The sequence below is a fragment of the Dipodomys merriami genome, unplaced genomic scaffold, assembly GCF_024711535.1.
Source record: "Dipodomys merriami isolate MVZ:Mamm:240054 unplaced genomic scaffold, mDipMer1.0.p SCAF_13, whole genome shotgun sequence".
In the NCBI taxonomy this organism is placed as follows: Eukaryota; Metazoa; Chordata; class Mammalia; order Rodentia; family Heteromyidae; genus Dipodomys; species Dipodomys merriami.
The window spans coordinates 34,246,135-34,261,575 of record NW_027202604.1 but is presented as its reverse complement, the minus strand read 5'-3'; the positions used below and the strand labels follow the sequence as shown (position 1 = coordinate 34,261,575).

At 46.8% G+C, this 15,441-nt stretch overlaps 1 protein-coding gene across 1 annotated transcript in view; it reads right to left on the bottom strand.

The window, feature by feature from the left end:
• The window catches only part of Itpr1 (inositol 1,4,5-trisphosphate receptor type 1), a 297,390-nt gene that overhangs the window by 196,383 nt on the left and 85,566 nt on the right, over positions 1-15,441 (bottom strand). The window contains exon 5 of the mRNA XM_070018999.1: positions 2,336-2,451. Coding sequence (XP_069875100.1) covers positions 2,336-2,451 — 116 coding nt within the window. The remainder of the gene's footprint in view (positions 1-2,335; positions 2,452-15,441) is intronic.

The window sequence follows — 15,441 nt, the reverse complement described above, 5'->3', positions numbered from 1 at the left end:
GAGAGTATCATTCATTATGCCATAGATTATCTTCCTTTTATTTCTTTTTCGTAAGTCACTAAAATTTTTGGATGCCTATCAATTTTATTGTACATTGGTGAAGTTGTATCACTTGCTAAAGACAAGGAGGTAATAAGTCTAAATTCACCATGTCTAAGATCATTACCGCAATAGTCGTAATTATTTTCGCTTGTTTTTCTTAGGGAGCTGGGGATTAATCCTAGGCCCTTGTATGGCTAGGCAAGCGTTCTACCACTGAACTCCATGCCCAGTCTTTGGTTTATTGCCACATAACACAGAACAGCCTTGAATTCTGAACCTTCTTCCTTAGCCTGGATTTCAGGCATTCAACAATACACCTGGGCTTGATTTTTTTGTTTTGTTTTTTTGTTTAGTTTTGTCGGTCATGGGGCTTAACTCTGGGCTTGGGCGCTGTCCCTGTGCTCTTCAGCTCAATGGCTACCGCTCTACCACTTGAGCCACAGCGCCACTTCCGGTTTTCTGGGGGTTAAATGGACCTAAGAGTCTCATGGACTCAGCTCTCAGCTAGGGTTCCAGGCGTGACCACCGGCACCCGGCTGTTTCTTTTTCTTCTACCCCCAGATCCTTTGGGTCCCTCAGACTGAGGTGTGCAGGGCGCTTCCGTCTTCTTCCAGGAAGCCCACCCTGATCACCACATCCCTGGATCCAGCAAAGATTCCAATACCTATTCTAAACACCCCGCTCCCTGACATGCGGGTGGTTTCCCCTGGAATGCAGTACTTGCACAGTGTCTTCGTTCTTTATTTGCTATGAAGTTTCCAGAGGTTTCAGGAACTTCCTCTGTTTGGTCACCAGCACTAAGCCACAGCACCTCACGGCTGCTCAATGAGTGTTTCTCAAGGGCCTGATTTGAGTCAGACTCTTCCGGAACAACACAGTGCTCAGAGAGAGACGACGCTCCCGACCTTACAGAGGGCCACCGCTCTGATGGGGGACAGATAATGAAGGAAGTTGCTAAGTGCTGGGAAGGGCAGAGCCCAGAGCTGCGACAGAGACACACAGGCCAGACGTTTCTTGCAGGTGTGGGGAAGGCGGCTCCGTGGAGATGACATGGAAACTGAGACTGGGTGAGAAGGACGCAAAGATCTGAGCTTAAAAAGAAAATAACTGGGGCTGGGAAGGTGGCTCCGTGGTAGAGTGCTTGCTTCGCATGCATGAGGCCCTGGGTTCGATTCTCAGCACCACATAAAAAGAAAAAGCCGGAAGTGGCACGGTGGCTCAAGTGGTAGAGTGCTAGCCTTGAGCTGAGAGACAGGGACCAAGCCCAGAGTTCAAGCCCCACGACCGACACGAAAAAAAAAAGGGTGTAAAGGTCATGAAATGGGATAAAAAAAATAAACAGCCAGTACACTGATGGCTCATACCTGCAATCCTAACTATGCAAGAGGCTGAGCTCTGAGGATCACAGTGCACAGCCACTTGGGGCAGATATATCTGACAGACTTTCATCTTCAGTGGAGCAGCAAAAAGCCAGAACTGAAGCCATGGCTCAAGTAAGCAAGCCAAGTAAGGGCGAACGAGGTCTTGGTTTCAAACCTCATTATTGTCATGAACAAACGGATGGATGGATGGATGGATGGATGAACCAACAAATGAATGCTACTAAAGGCATTCATACTAAAGGCTCTAGGGGAAAAGCCCAGCCCAGGTGTGTGAGATCCTGCACAAAACAACAACAATGCTGCTGTTTATTTTAGGGGCAGTGGGAGCGAGGGCTGTCAGTCCTCACAGGGCTGATTATGAGCTCGCTGATAGAAGACACCTGGTCTATTTATTCTACCTGGAGCACAGCACAACTGCAATGGGACGAGCACATCTCTTACGTGCCAAATAATAGGATAACACATGATCATAGCCAAAATTCATTAAAGAATAGCCAGAAGTTGCATATTATTTGGTGCTAGGCAGTGTTCTCCTGTCTCATTTCACATAATCCTCACAGCCTCTTCCTGAGGTGGCGAACACCATCACCCCCATGTTGGAAAACAGCCATGGGACTTGCCGAAGGCCACCAGGCCAAGGGCAGAGGAGCCAGATCCCAGTTCTAGGCAGATTTTTTCCACAACTGGTGCTCACAACCACTAGTCTGCAAAAGCATCCCTGAAGGGGAATGGAGGAGGAAGGAGGGTTTTTCAGACATCCCCTGACTTCAGTGTGCCACCTCTCCTCTCCTCAGGGCTCTCTGTCCCTCCTGATTTACAAAAGAACAGAGGAAAGCCAGAAGCTGGAGTCCTGGCCATGCCCCGACACGACACCCCCAGGTGACGGCCCGCAGCCCCATCTCCTTACGTACATGCAGCTTGTTGAGCAGCACCGCATCTGTTGTGCTATTGGCCCCCGGCTTAGCAGCTTTCCAGAACTGCTTCTGGGCAGAGTAGCGATTCATGGGACATAGCTTGAAGAGGCAGTCTAGACAGGAAACAAACACAAACTGTTACCAAGTATGCACACACACAAGAAAAAAGCTACCTGCTGGAAAAGGCTTTCCATCTTTGTTCATATAAGGTATTAGCAATGGCGCGACATGTGGGTGATGACAGGAGCCCTCTCACCAAGTTTGCTTTTTTAAGTTTAATCCCACCACCTGGTGAAGTTACCCATGAGGGAACTGAGGCTTCTTAGGAAGAGAGCCACTGTCCACTGTGAGAGATCAATAGCACAGAGCCAAAGCTCAGTGTTCAAATCCCATGCTCTTACCACCGTCACGGCACGGTGGACAGATAGAAGGATAAACAATCCTCACTGGTGCCCCCGTACACCTGCAATGGCTCCCTAGCACATCCCCACATCTCTTCAGTCCCACTCAAGCTCTGTTTCGTTCCAGAACTGGGGACTGAACTCAGAGCTTTGTGCTTGCCAGGTTAAGTGCTCAACACGCGAGCCACAAGCCCAGTCCTTACAAAAGCAATAGTAATAATTGCCTACATTTAAACTTATTTGGAGATATTGCCTAGGGCAGTGGACTCTCAGATTCCCGTGTGAAGTGAGTGCAGAAATACAGCGTCTCAGCTCCCAGAAGTCGGGATCCACCCTGCCCCCAACACCAGTGCATCCCGATGCCCTTCCACTTCGGAGGTTATGAGTTTGCCCACTTGTCCTATACAACAGAGGCAACAAGCGGCTGCCAGGCTTTCTGCAAAGAAACCAAAACATGGAAGACAGCAGTAGTGTGACCCCAGCTACACAGAGACCAAAGTCCCACCCTTCACTCTCGCCTCTCCACTGCCACTTTAAGGAACGAACTAATAAACCAGTCGCTCTGAGTAAAAGCCACCTAGAAGTTAAAGGCCAACGAAAACCATTAAAAAGCTGACTTTAATGATGAACCTTGTTCTAAGATGAGCATGAGACTATCGTGATTAACCGGACATTACATTATGATTTGCCTTCATCTTTTCATTAACTCTACTGTCCTGTTTTTCTTATCATGTATATGATACAGTGCATAAAGCAACACATGTATATAACTTCACACACACACACACAGAGTTTAGGATTATATTTTGGTCCTACAAGTTTAGAGGATTAGTGGTAGAGCTCAGTGGTAGACTATCCAAGGTCCTGTGTTTGATCCTCAGCATTAACAATCCTGCCCCGCCCCCACTAGTTTAAATTCCTTAAGGAACTACTATTTAACATGGACACTCACCCCTGAAAGGCTTATATTCTGACATACAGATTTTTCAAATGGTATTTGTAAAGTCCAAGTAATAAATATGAAGCAAATGCTCAGATTAGGGGAAACTACACCCTGCAAATAAGTAAGGACTATACTTGTTCTTATCTATTAAATCAGATTCTCATAAAGGGCCTTTCATGGATACATACAAACTCATTGTCCCAACTAATGACTATCTTGAATCAAGGAGAATTCATTTGCTATCAAGTGCAAAAAAAACCAAAAAACAAAAAACATTCAGACCTTCCTCTAACTCAAATGGCTCTTTCTTCTAGCCACGATCAATGAACTGCAACAACCTACTGTACTCTCAAATTGTACTGCCCAAGCAAAAGGTACTTTTCCCCATTTGTACAATCTCCTTCACCGGCTCACGGAGAGGAACAAGGTAAATATAGAAACGCTGATATTCATCTATCCTAAGCAATGTTCATTACACACGAGAAATGTCAGCTAGGTCTTTAAGAACAAAGGACCCATGGGACATAGTTTAAAAGATAAGGCCCTGCTCCTGCCTCTTACCAAGGGCTCGGGTCACAGTCATTTTCTGTGTCACTGGAGAGACCTGTTTTTCTAGCAGTCTAACGCGCACGGTAGCTCCCTGGGTACCTCTTGAGTAACTCACTACCATACTTGTGCTAGCTTTTGACACAGGACCAAGGCTGGTGCCTAGGTGTGCCAAGAGGACTTCCTTGTACGAACGCATGTAAGTTTTTTTAAGAATTCAAATATTTGTGACGAGCATTGACTTCTGATAATTTACAGACCAAATGGGTTAACAGATTCAATGTTCATCATCAGAAAAAACATGGGGTACAGAAATGACCTGTAACATATTTCATATACCGATAGCTAAATGCTAGGCTTTCAAAAAAAAAAACAAAAAAGGAAAAATAACTGATTTAAGCCTGGCTTGGGGGCAAGTCAGGCTAGATCCACTTTGCTGAGGGTAACAAATCATGCAAAGAAGTTCCATTTTACACCTGTGCATATTATTTACCAAGTCGCTTCACAAACAAATGGGACAACACCAGCTCCAAACCTGAAGCAACTTCACACTTGCCTGAAGTTTCACACTTGCTGGAGGCGTGAGCATGAAGTTAAGACTTGTGGAGCCAACCCATGTCTTGCTATCACTTCCACACCAACTGTTTTCCTTGGACAACACAGAGCATTGCATTGGGTGAAGTGTATTTACAACCAACTGTCTATGTAAATATAAGAGATGCTAACGTACTAGTAACAGAACTGAATTAGCCTTGCTGATTTTTGCCGGTCTCCTGGTTGCTTAGCAACTGATTCCAAGTAAAAATTAAATTAAGCAATTCAAATGTAATGCTAAAGAAACCTTCGGAAATGCTGCCATTCCGATGCTCAGTATTGCCCTTTGCTGTTTGGATGGCACTCTGGGGCAAAATGAAAGTTCTGCTGGGTCCTAATATGCTAAAGATAGAAATATACAAATACAGGAAATCTGATGGCAGAATATGTAATATCTACATAGAGTGAAGAGAGCACGTGTGTGTGTGTGTGTGTGTGTGTGCATGCGCGTGTGTGTGCGTGCTTGGATAGACACTTACATGGGCACTCACTCTGTAGTAGTTGGTCTCATACCAAAAAAATGCCACACAGGAAATCTTATATGACAGGTGTTATTTTAAGCCTTTGAGGGATAAACTAAAATCGAGCTTTCAAAAAATTACTTTGGGGTATTCTTGAGTTTTTGCCCACACTGAGTGAGCAAAGGAGAATTCCGCTGAATGGAGGGGTTGGGCTAACGGCACAGGGCTGGAGAACCGGGGAGCAGACAGCGCAAGGCCCTGGGAGCCTCCAGCCCTCTGGTGTGCATTCCCCAGTTCGGCTGCTGCCGGAAAGCTGACGGCGCTCAGCACAAGGAACTACCAAATCCCGAGAGGGGATGAGACTTCCAGGGCCACGGTCGCCTCCGGCACTCTGGGATGGAGTAGGAGGAGATAAGGAAAGGCAAGATGTCAGTGTGTGGTCTTGAGTTGACTGAATGAAGAATGGAGGCTGCCAAAGGTGAAGGCTCTCTATCTCCACACCCTCTTCCCTGCCCCCCCCTCAACTCTGAACTTGAACTTGATGCGTGAGGGCAAGCAGGGACTCATGGCCTAGGCAGACGAGCAGAAGCCCAAGGAAGGTGCTCAATGAATGATCTAGATGTGCTCCTACAGAGGGCTCCAGAAACACTGTACCTCGATCCTGTGACATCACTTCCATCTTGGAGCTTCCAGACATCTGTTCGTAGAGTGAATTACTATTTATTGAAGTACCTCCTATGTGCAGGGGCAGTGCTGGGTATCAAAAATAGAACAGTGAACCAGACGGGAGTTTTGTTTTGTTTTGTTTTGAATACAATCCTAGTGACAAAGGAGTCAAAGAGACCAGCTGTTAAAAGTACGAGTACCTGAAGATTAAATGAAGCAATTCAAATGCGATGTGAGGACAACCTTCGGACTTTTTGCAAGTCAGAGGCTCCAAAGTGCCCTTTACTATTTGGATGGCACAGCGGGGCAAGAGCTGTGTCTGGACACAGAAAGCTGTGTCTGGACTCTACAGTGGAGAGTCAGCGTTTCACGGGCATCAGCAGGAAGGCAGGTCTAGCACTAATTATCTGAGCATGGAGCTGAAGAACAGAAAGGAGCCAGCCTGCAGCAAAGCCTCCCAGGCAGAGAGAAAAGCAAGTGCAAAGGCCCTGTGCTGTAAACAATCTTCCCAATCGCCAAAGAAGGGCTAGAGGAAGGTTAGACAAGAGTTGAGGGAGCTGGGGCCGAGAAGGAAGCATGGGAACATTGTACAATGTTGTTCAGGTTGATGGGACATGTGAGTCATTCCACAAGCCATGGGAAGCCATCAAGGGCTGTAAGCAAGGCTGGGAAGAGGGGGTTTGGGGTTGGGGAAGAGAAGAGTTAAAATCATGGGTTTTGTTTTGGCTCTGCTCAGTTTGAGATACCGATAAAACATCCAGGCTGAAATGTTGAGTCATGAGCAGACAATCACCAATCAGCAGGATGAACACGTAAAGCAGTCAAAGTTCCATAAGGATGCCAGTGGATGAACAGACACAAGGAGAAGAGGAAGGATGGAGTGTTGGAGATGAGAGGGAAGTTGAGGAAGTCAGAATTACAAACTTCACACATGGCATGAAATACGGAAATACCACAATGAACCCCTCACTTCCCACATTCGTCCCATTCTCACTACTGGAATCTAAAAGTACATTGTTCACTTGAGGCTTCCAAAAGCTTGCTCTTGCTTAAAAATGTTCACAGGGCAGACTAAAGACCTTGCTACAGCCGTTACTCCTTATAAAAGAAAAAAACAGCCAGGTGCTGATGGCTCACACCTGTAATCCTAGCTACTCAGGGGGCAGGAAAGTCAGTGAGACTCTTATCTCCAATAAACCACCAAAAAACCAGAAGTGGTGCTGTGGCTCAAGTGATAGAGTCCTAGCCTTGAGCTAAAGAGCACAAGGACAGCACCCAAGCCCAGAGTTGAAGCCTCACGACTGACCCCACCCCAAACAACAACAACAACACATGCACCAAAAATTAAAGTTTAAAAATCCAACACCATCTTCCAGGAAACACAAGCCCATCCGCCCAGTCGTTGAAGATGGAGAGAGTACAGAGCAGGGAACATGACAGATAAGGTGAAGACTGAGTTTCTGCCCAGGGGTCCTGAGGAGAAGAGGGCTGATATGACTGGCAGAGTCCGGAAAGGCTCAGGAACTGGAGGCCCCGGGCAGTACGGGGGACAGGGGTGGGTGAGGAGCCATTCTGGGGATGGACTGAAACAGAGAAATCAGTCAGTCGCTCATGTCATCGCCCATAACGACGAGACCAGATCCCTTCTCCCTGCTGGATATCTGTGAAATAAACACATCACGGAATCTCCCACCACACACACCGAATACAGAGAAGGGCTGAATACTGGAGTCAAAATTAATGCAAACGTGGGATGGCAGGATGCCTGGGCTCCACGGTGGCCAGCCTGCTTCCTCTCCACCGGTGGATACCTAGAGCAGGGGCCACACCCTGGGGCGCCTCGGCCAGCGCTGGTCCACACAGCCCACCAGAGGGCAGCTCACCAGAGAAGAATGGGTTTCACATTCCAAGAATTGGGGGGGGGGTGTCAAAATGAGAGTAATATTTAAGATCGAGGCAAGGTCACAATGAAATATGAAAACATCGCAGTGCAACTTCCTACTTTACACAACTCAGGGGGAAAAGAAGGCCTCCCTGGTCCAGCTGAGGGAGAGGAGGCTGAATCTGCATTATCAGTGTCACAGCAGACATGTGTCCTCTGGTGACACTACGCAGGCTGGTCACTGCCCCTGGCTAAAGAACCCAGGGACAGAGGACTGTGGGGAGGACAGGGTCTCACCCCTGTCAATTGGAGAACAGGGAGGCTTCTAGAGAGAAAACATACTCACTAAATGTGACAAAGGAACTATGCAAAAAAGAAAAGACTAAGAAAAGTAAGACTATTACTCCAGGGGAAAGGTGTGCATTAAAATCTAGTGTTCAACAGTGAGCAATATTTATACAGTCGTACAAATAGAAAGATTACTAGTTTAGGCCAAAACATGTCATAAACAGCTCTTATGGGAGGGTGGAGGAAGAGCAAAGCGTCATAAAGCCAGCCATAATCTATAATAACAGCAATATGAACCATTTGAAACCAGGCACCGGTGGCTCCTATTTGTAATCCTAGCTACTCAGGAGGCTGAGATCTGAGGACCCCAGTTTGAAGCTAGCCCTGGCAGAAAGGTCTATGAGATTTGTTATGTCCAGTTAACAGCCAAAAGGCCAGAAGTAGACCTGTGGCTCAAGTGGCAGAGCACCAGCCTTAAGCAAGAAAGCTCAGGCATACAGATAGCATTCAATACATGTACAATGCTGTACAACCTCCATCTCCATCTGCCTCCCAAACACCTTCCACATCTCCAAAACACAAGGCTTCATTACCCACCTGCCTCCATGTGTCAAAGAAAACACTGCCTTTTCCTTATGCAGCTCTGGGGTTTGAACTCAGGGCCTTAGGCTTGTTAACAGACACTCTGCCACTGAAGCCACGCTTCCAATCCTTTTTGCTTTAGTTATTCCTTCAAATAGGGTCTTATGTCTATGCCCAGGCCAACCTAGCTGAAGATGATCCCACCCACCTATGCCTTCTATGATCCAGGCTAAAAAAAAATTTTTTTTTGTCGGTCGTGGGGCTTGAACTCTGGGCCTGGGCGCTGTCCCTCAGCTCTTCAGCTCAAGGCGAGCGCTCTACCACTTGAGCTACAGCATCACTTCCCAGACTAAAATTTTTGAATTACTTCTGGTACTCAATTACTGCTCAGGCTTTTACTGAGCTACTACTGTTTCTTAATTTTGCTATTAAAAGGGGTTACAATTCCATAAGCCAGGTTATGAATACAATGTTTCTGAAATGTCACCCGGCCCTTCCTTCTCCCGTTTTACCTTTCTCATCCCAACCCACAAGTTACATGGTTCATGGTTTACACAGTGTACATTGACTACTGTGACTTGCTCCATCACCCTTCCTTGATCTATTCCTTTGTCCCCCCCATTCCCACTCCCCCAACAAAAAAGTTTCCACCATTTCCTGGAATTCATTTTGACAAACAGTACTTTAGTTGTTCAGAGAAGTCACCCTTTGACTGAGATACTACTTTGCAACTACAGACTGACAAAGGCAACAAGCTGGATGCCACGGTTTGCATGTTTGTCTCTAAGAGTCATGTTGAACCCCAATTGCCAATGTGATGACTGGGCTAGCAGAGGCAACTGTACCAAGAGGACCCCACACTCAAGGCTGGACTTAATGCTTAAAAAAGCTTGGGGTTTGGGCTCTTGCTCTGGGCTCTTCTGTCATTTGAGAACAGTGGTCCACCTGTGCAAAGGATGTAGCTTCTTGGGAGGAGAGGCCAGGCCCCCATCAAACACAAGCCTGCCCACACTTTCATCTTGGACTTCTCAGTCTCCACACTGTCAGCCAATACATCTCTGTTCGTTCTAAATCCCCTGGTCAGTGGGATTCTGTCACAACAGAATAACAGACTGAGATCTGGGTATTGCACTGTCAGTGAGCACTACTGCCAGGGTGGGAAGGGGCAACCCAGTCTGAGCGAAAGTAAATGCACACGAACAAAGTACAACGTACCATCTAGCAATGCTGCTGCTACTACTACTACACCCAGGAAGGTATACTAGGAAACAGAACAATGAGAAGGCACGCTAGCTCTTAACTGCACTGCCTAGGACATGACACCTGTACTCCGACATGAGGCCGGTGATGAATTCCTCACACAAGCCCCTCTCCTAGGAAGTAAAGGAGCTGAGATGTGACATTCAGGCGTGTGCTGCTTGCTATGAGTGCTTGAAGTCAGCAATATTCGTAACGTTCCCTCTCACACCACAGCCCCCGCCCCTTCCACTGGCTGGAGCGGAAGCTGTAGCCAGTCTCTTCTCTTGCAGAATTTGAATTCTTCATGTGAGCAAAAAGATACTCGGCCATCACCAATAGCTCCCAAACTGTTCCTTCGGCCAGCCCATGTAAACTCAATTGTATTTGGGTAAAGAGCAAGAAAATGAAAGTGAAAAATGGTAAGTGTTGTTTATCCATAGCTAGCCTTTCTTTTTTTTTTTTTTTTTTTAAGGATAAGAAGTCACAGAATAAAAATTTCAGAAAGACAGTAAGATGAATGTAGAGAAGGGAGACTTGTAAGCCACATGAAATAAATTGATTACCAGCAAAGTAGTAATGAAAGGGAAATAGAGACTTGCTCCTAATCCAATTTACCAGACTACCAGAGATGAAGGTTTACCCTCCACAGCTGCTGTTCTATTCCTGGTACATCAGGATCAGAAACAGGGCCAGGGAACACATGAGAAGATAGGTAAAAGGTGAATAGGCACAAGGTAAAAGGTGAGTAGGCTGAAATGGGAGGTGACAAGGGGAAAGGCCATTCATCTTTCCCACAAATGCCTTCCAGGACCAGGTATTCACTGTAGCTGGCTGGGAGTGGAAACCAGCTTCACACTGTTGTGGCTACTGAATGCTAACCACATCCCCAAGCCAGGACAGCACCTTCTGCAGTCGAGAGACATTTTCCAACTGCCAAACAGCCCTTCCATTATGTGCCTGCGCAGAGAACACACACTGCCATTAAGAGACAAGGGACAACGAGGCAACTTTTCCATTTCAGACGACCAGAAGAGAAAACCAAAGCTGAATGTAGAAGCCCACCGTCCTCTGCCTCTCCCACCCTCCCTATTCAGCAGGGCCATCATTCACAAGCCTCCTTCTGACCCACTCTAGCTCAGACGATTAAGCTTTGTTTACCTATCTGCAAGGAGTATTGAATATGGGTTAACATGAATAGTTCAGTTACACATCTAGGAGAAAGGTAATTCTACTCATTGCACAAGACAAAAGGGGCCAGAAGTTCCTCCAGACCAGCAGCCTGCACACAGGCACCCAAGCACATTTGCATAAGCAACTTTCTACCCTGGCCTCAGCACTTGCAGAAAGGGCTGCAAAGCCAGCTTAAGGCTTGCCACTCTGCAGGGACAGCATGGAGTGTGTTGTGAAGGAGGATGAGGGGGTCCCTGGACCCGGTGAAGCACCCTTTCCACGAGCTCAAAACTAATCAGTGCCAGCAGGGCTCCATCCGCACGGAGCCTGGCTCCAGGATTGCATACATTCAGATTCCTTTTGGATTTAAGTTAGTTTTTATTGCGTGCAACCAAGTGTGACCTGTGGAGTAATAAAACCTACTCCATTGTGCTGGCAATGGAAATAAGCAATCACCAAATGGAAATAACCATCAGCAAAGAGAACACACAAAAAAATTGGAGAAGGAGGAGAAGCAGGAAGAGGAGGAGGAGGAGGAAGAGGAGGAGAAGGAAGAAGAGGCAGCTACATGGAGAAACTGAAAAGCTAGCCTTAGCTCTGCTCCTCAAAGGCTGAGCAACCTCACCCAGGTGACCAGGCCTCTCCGTAATGTGCATGTCTTCTCCTGAGGGACTGTGGAGCCCGAGAGCCAGTGAAGCCTGGGGAAGATGATGTCCCCTCTCATGTGGGTAAAACCGAGCCCTCTGAGTGCCTGTGTGCACACTCATCCAGAACTCGTCACCATTAGGAGTGTAATTCTAGGGAAAATGATCTGACTCTACATGTGTGTTTCTATAAAGGGAATAACCATAAAGACTAACGCACAAATTCACTCCCAAGAGTAAATCAACCACATCATCTAAAGCCCTTCAAACAGATCCCAGCACAGAGCAGACAATAAACATGACCACCATGATTGAACCCGCAAACCAATAGTCCATCCATGCTGCCCAGCAATGCTGGTCCATACTGTCACGAGATAAGCCACCATGAGTCGCCCATAACTGACCACATTTCCACAAATGTAATTACTGATGGACCCACTTATAAGAAGCTCAAGAATAAGCAAAAAGAATGTATGGTGTCAATACTGGGACAGTAATTACCTTTATTGGGGGTTAGTAGTGTTTTCTGGGGAATTTCAAATGTTCTCTCTCTCTCAACCTTGGAGGAGTTGCATGAATATAAATGTAAAATCCCATCAAGCAATACATTTAAGATTTGTGTATACAGACATTTAAATTTACATGCCTGCACACATATATATTTGAAATACTGCAATAGTAACAATAAAATCAAATCCACTGCTTCTCATGACCTTGTGAAAAGGAAGATCTTGCTGATAAGGGGGGGAAAAAAAACATGAGTTTTCCCTTCATGGAAAAGGTTAATGTGATTTCCATCACTAGGAAAACATGTTTGCTTGTTCAGGGCTTGGTGAGCAGGGCCGGGCTATAATGAGTTGAGGAGAGGGGAAGGGAGAGAACAGACAGGTCTCCCTGGGGCCTGTGATCCAGGCCACCCACTGGATGGCTCAGGTAATGCTTCTTCCCTGGCTTGGTGCCTGGAGGCGCAGAGGGACTGCAGAGACAGACTTTCCCCGGATCCTCTGTGCTATCCAAACAGCTCTACAACATTAAAAGGCAGTTTAAAATGCCATCTCTAATGAAATCGTATGATGTCTGCTGTTTGCTTCGAAACAATCAGAGGCAGGGAAGCAGTGGGATACAGAAAAACAACACTGGCCCTGGGTTGGTTATTTTAAAGCTGGATATGAACCGCATTCTCGCCGCTTACCTAAAGACTTAAGTTTTTGCCCAAGAGCATGCTTTTTAAGTCACCTTTTAAACTTCCGTTCAGGCTTAAGAACTTTACAAAAACCAAACCAAAATATTCATGAGTTCAAAGCCAGGCTTTTCTGTTCTTTAAGTTCTGAAGAAGGGTGGGAGAAAAGGAGGGAGCACTTCCCCCTGAAAACTGGTATATTCTGGAAATGAGAACATAGCTGGATGGAACTGGCAGGAAAGAAATTCAATACACAAAAATGCATTGGGGAAAAAAAAAAAAAGAGGAGAGCTCGAGCTCTAGGTTAGATCTGTGAGCAGCAATCAACAGGGTGGAGTCGGGTTAAAACCTTGCTGGGCAGAGCTCCACATCCTCAGCACCTCTGAGTCAAAGGCAAATGAAATCTCACCATGCAAACCACAGCCATGGCCCTTGGAGAATCGCTGCGCGGGAGATCATAAGGAGCTTGGGAAGGCCTGGGGCAGCTGGCATGGGGTTACAGAAGCCATGGGGCTGCTCATCCTGGGAGCCTTCTGGAAAAGGACTTTTTTTTTTCAACTCCAAGTCCACTACACTGAGGTAAAGCTGGCTGTGTCTCCTGCAATAATTTGACTTGTCTTTCACCAAACCTTTATTAAATGCCTGTGTGCTGGACCACCGTTAAAGGTAATCCCCAGTATCCCAGGCAGACAGAGGACCCAATAGGAAACCGCAGGGTGACTGAAGCAGACTGGAGTCCCCTACCCAAGCAGACGTGCGAGAGGGAGTGAGAAAATGCTCCTGACTGGACTTTCGCAGGATCTGGGGGACCAGCCGGGGTGGACTGGAGCAAACAATAGAACTCTTGTTCTGTGCAAAAGACTCCTGGTAAGGCCCACTGTCAAGAAGTGGGAATGACAAGTCTAGCTCCCTGCTCTCCCTCCTCCCCAGGTTACACAGCCAATTGAACTCAAGATGGCCTAATCTTCACAAGTTCCACGCTGAGTGCAAGGCCGGGTGCGCAGAGCTGTCCTTGCTGGTGTGGGCCCACTTTTCCATGGAGAGGCAAGAAGGGTGGAGGAAGACAGTCCTGCTCTGTTGCTTCCTTCTCCTGTTGTTCTCTGAAGAGCTGGTGACCCAACCCCAAACACCCCGGATCTTCCCCTGGGTTCTGGATACTTTCTAACCAGCCTCTGGCATGTGTAGGCTGGGCCATCCCTTACTTCTTGACATTTCTCCATATTAAACCTACCCTGGCTGAGCAAATTCTTTACAAAGATAGCCTTTCGCCAATCTTATCCCAGCAAAAAAAAACTACACAATCAATCTGGACTCCCTAAAAGACAGCATGCAGGTGCCCCAAAGAAAGAGAAAAAAAGTGCTTTCCTGGGGCTGGGAAGGTGGCTCAGTGGCAGAGTGCTTGCCTGGCATGCCTGAGGCCCTGGATTCCATTTCTCAGCACCACATAAGCAGAAAAAGCCAGAAGTAGAGCTGTGGCTCAAGTGGTAGAGCGCTAGCCTTGAGCTGAAGAGCTGAGGGACAGCGCCCCTCACGACCAACCAGGGGGTAGGGGGGGGGGAGTGCTTTCCTAATTTATTTCATGACCTATGTTTCATTTGCTTACACTTTATTTTTATCCTAGCAAACACGGCCTACCACCCAATTGCCATTTTTAAATCAAAGTATCTGCCAAAAAGAATGACTGTCAAGCTTCTCCTCTCCCCCAGAACACCTACCTGAAAGATAACGACACATTCCAGCTCCAAATAGTGACTTGTTAGCGCAAGATCTTCCAGGAAGGCACCTCAGGATGATACACGCCAACCCTCAAAAAGGTGCTTAGATTATGACACAGTTTCTAATACCACCATTTATGTTTTTGGCATCAACTTCCTTCCTTCCTCCCTCCCCCCTTACTTCCTCTCTCTTCCTTCCCCTTACCCTGCTCCCCCCCCCCATTCTTTGTCCTGAGATTTAATCTCAAGTCCCTGTGCTTGCTATGTAGGTTAGGTCCTCTAGCACTTTAGCCAATGCTCCCACGCCTTTTTGGTTTCATTATTTTTCAAATAGTCTCACTCTTTTGCCCTGTCTTTCACCCATTAATACTGTAAGGTCACCTCCCAGTACAGATCCCTAGGGAAGATCTCTGCTCTCCACCCTAGCCTACCCACCTCCCTGAGCTTGGCACTCCTTCCTCCAAGAGCCCAGTGTCTTTATTACTGCCTTATAAGTTGCCTGTGTGGTGGGTACATTAACGACAAAGACTTACGTCATATAATAAAAATGTAGTTAGCTTTTCATCATCCACTATTCAGTACGGAAGGTTCTTACCTCTGCCCCAAGATTTAAAAAAAAAAAAAGCTGGCCAAGTTTCTGGAAACAATGCCAACTCCAAGATTAAAAACATCCAGCTGGATGCCAGGGGCTCATGGCTATAATCCCAGCAAGTCAGAAGGCTGAGATTCAGAGGGAGGTAGTTCAAAGCCAGCCTGGACAGAGAAGTCTTCGAGATTCCATCTCCAATTCAC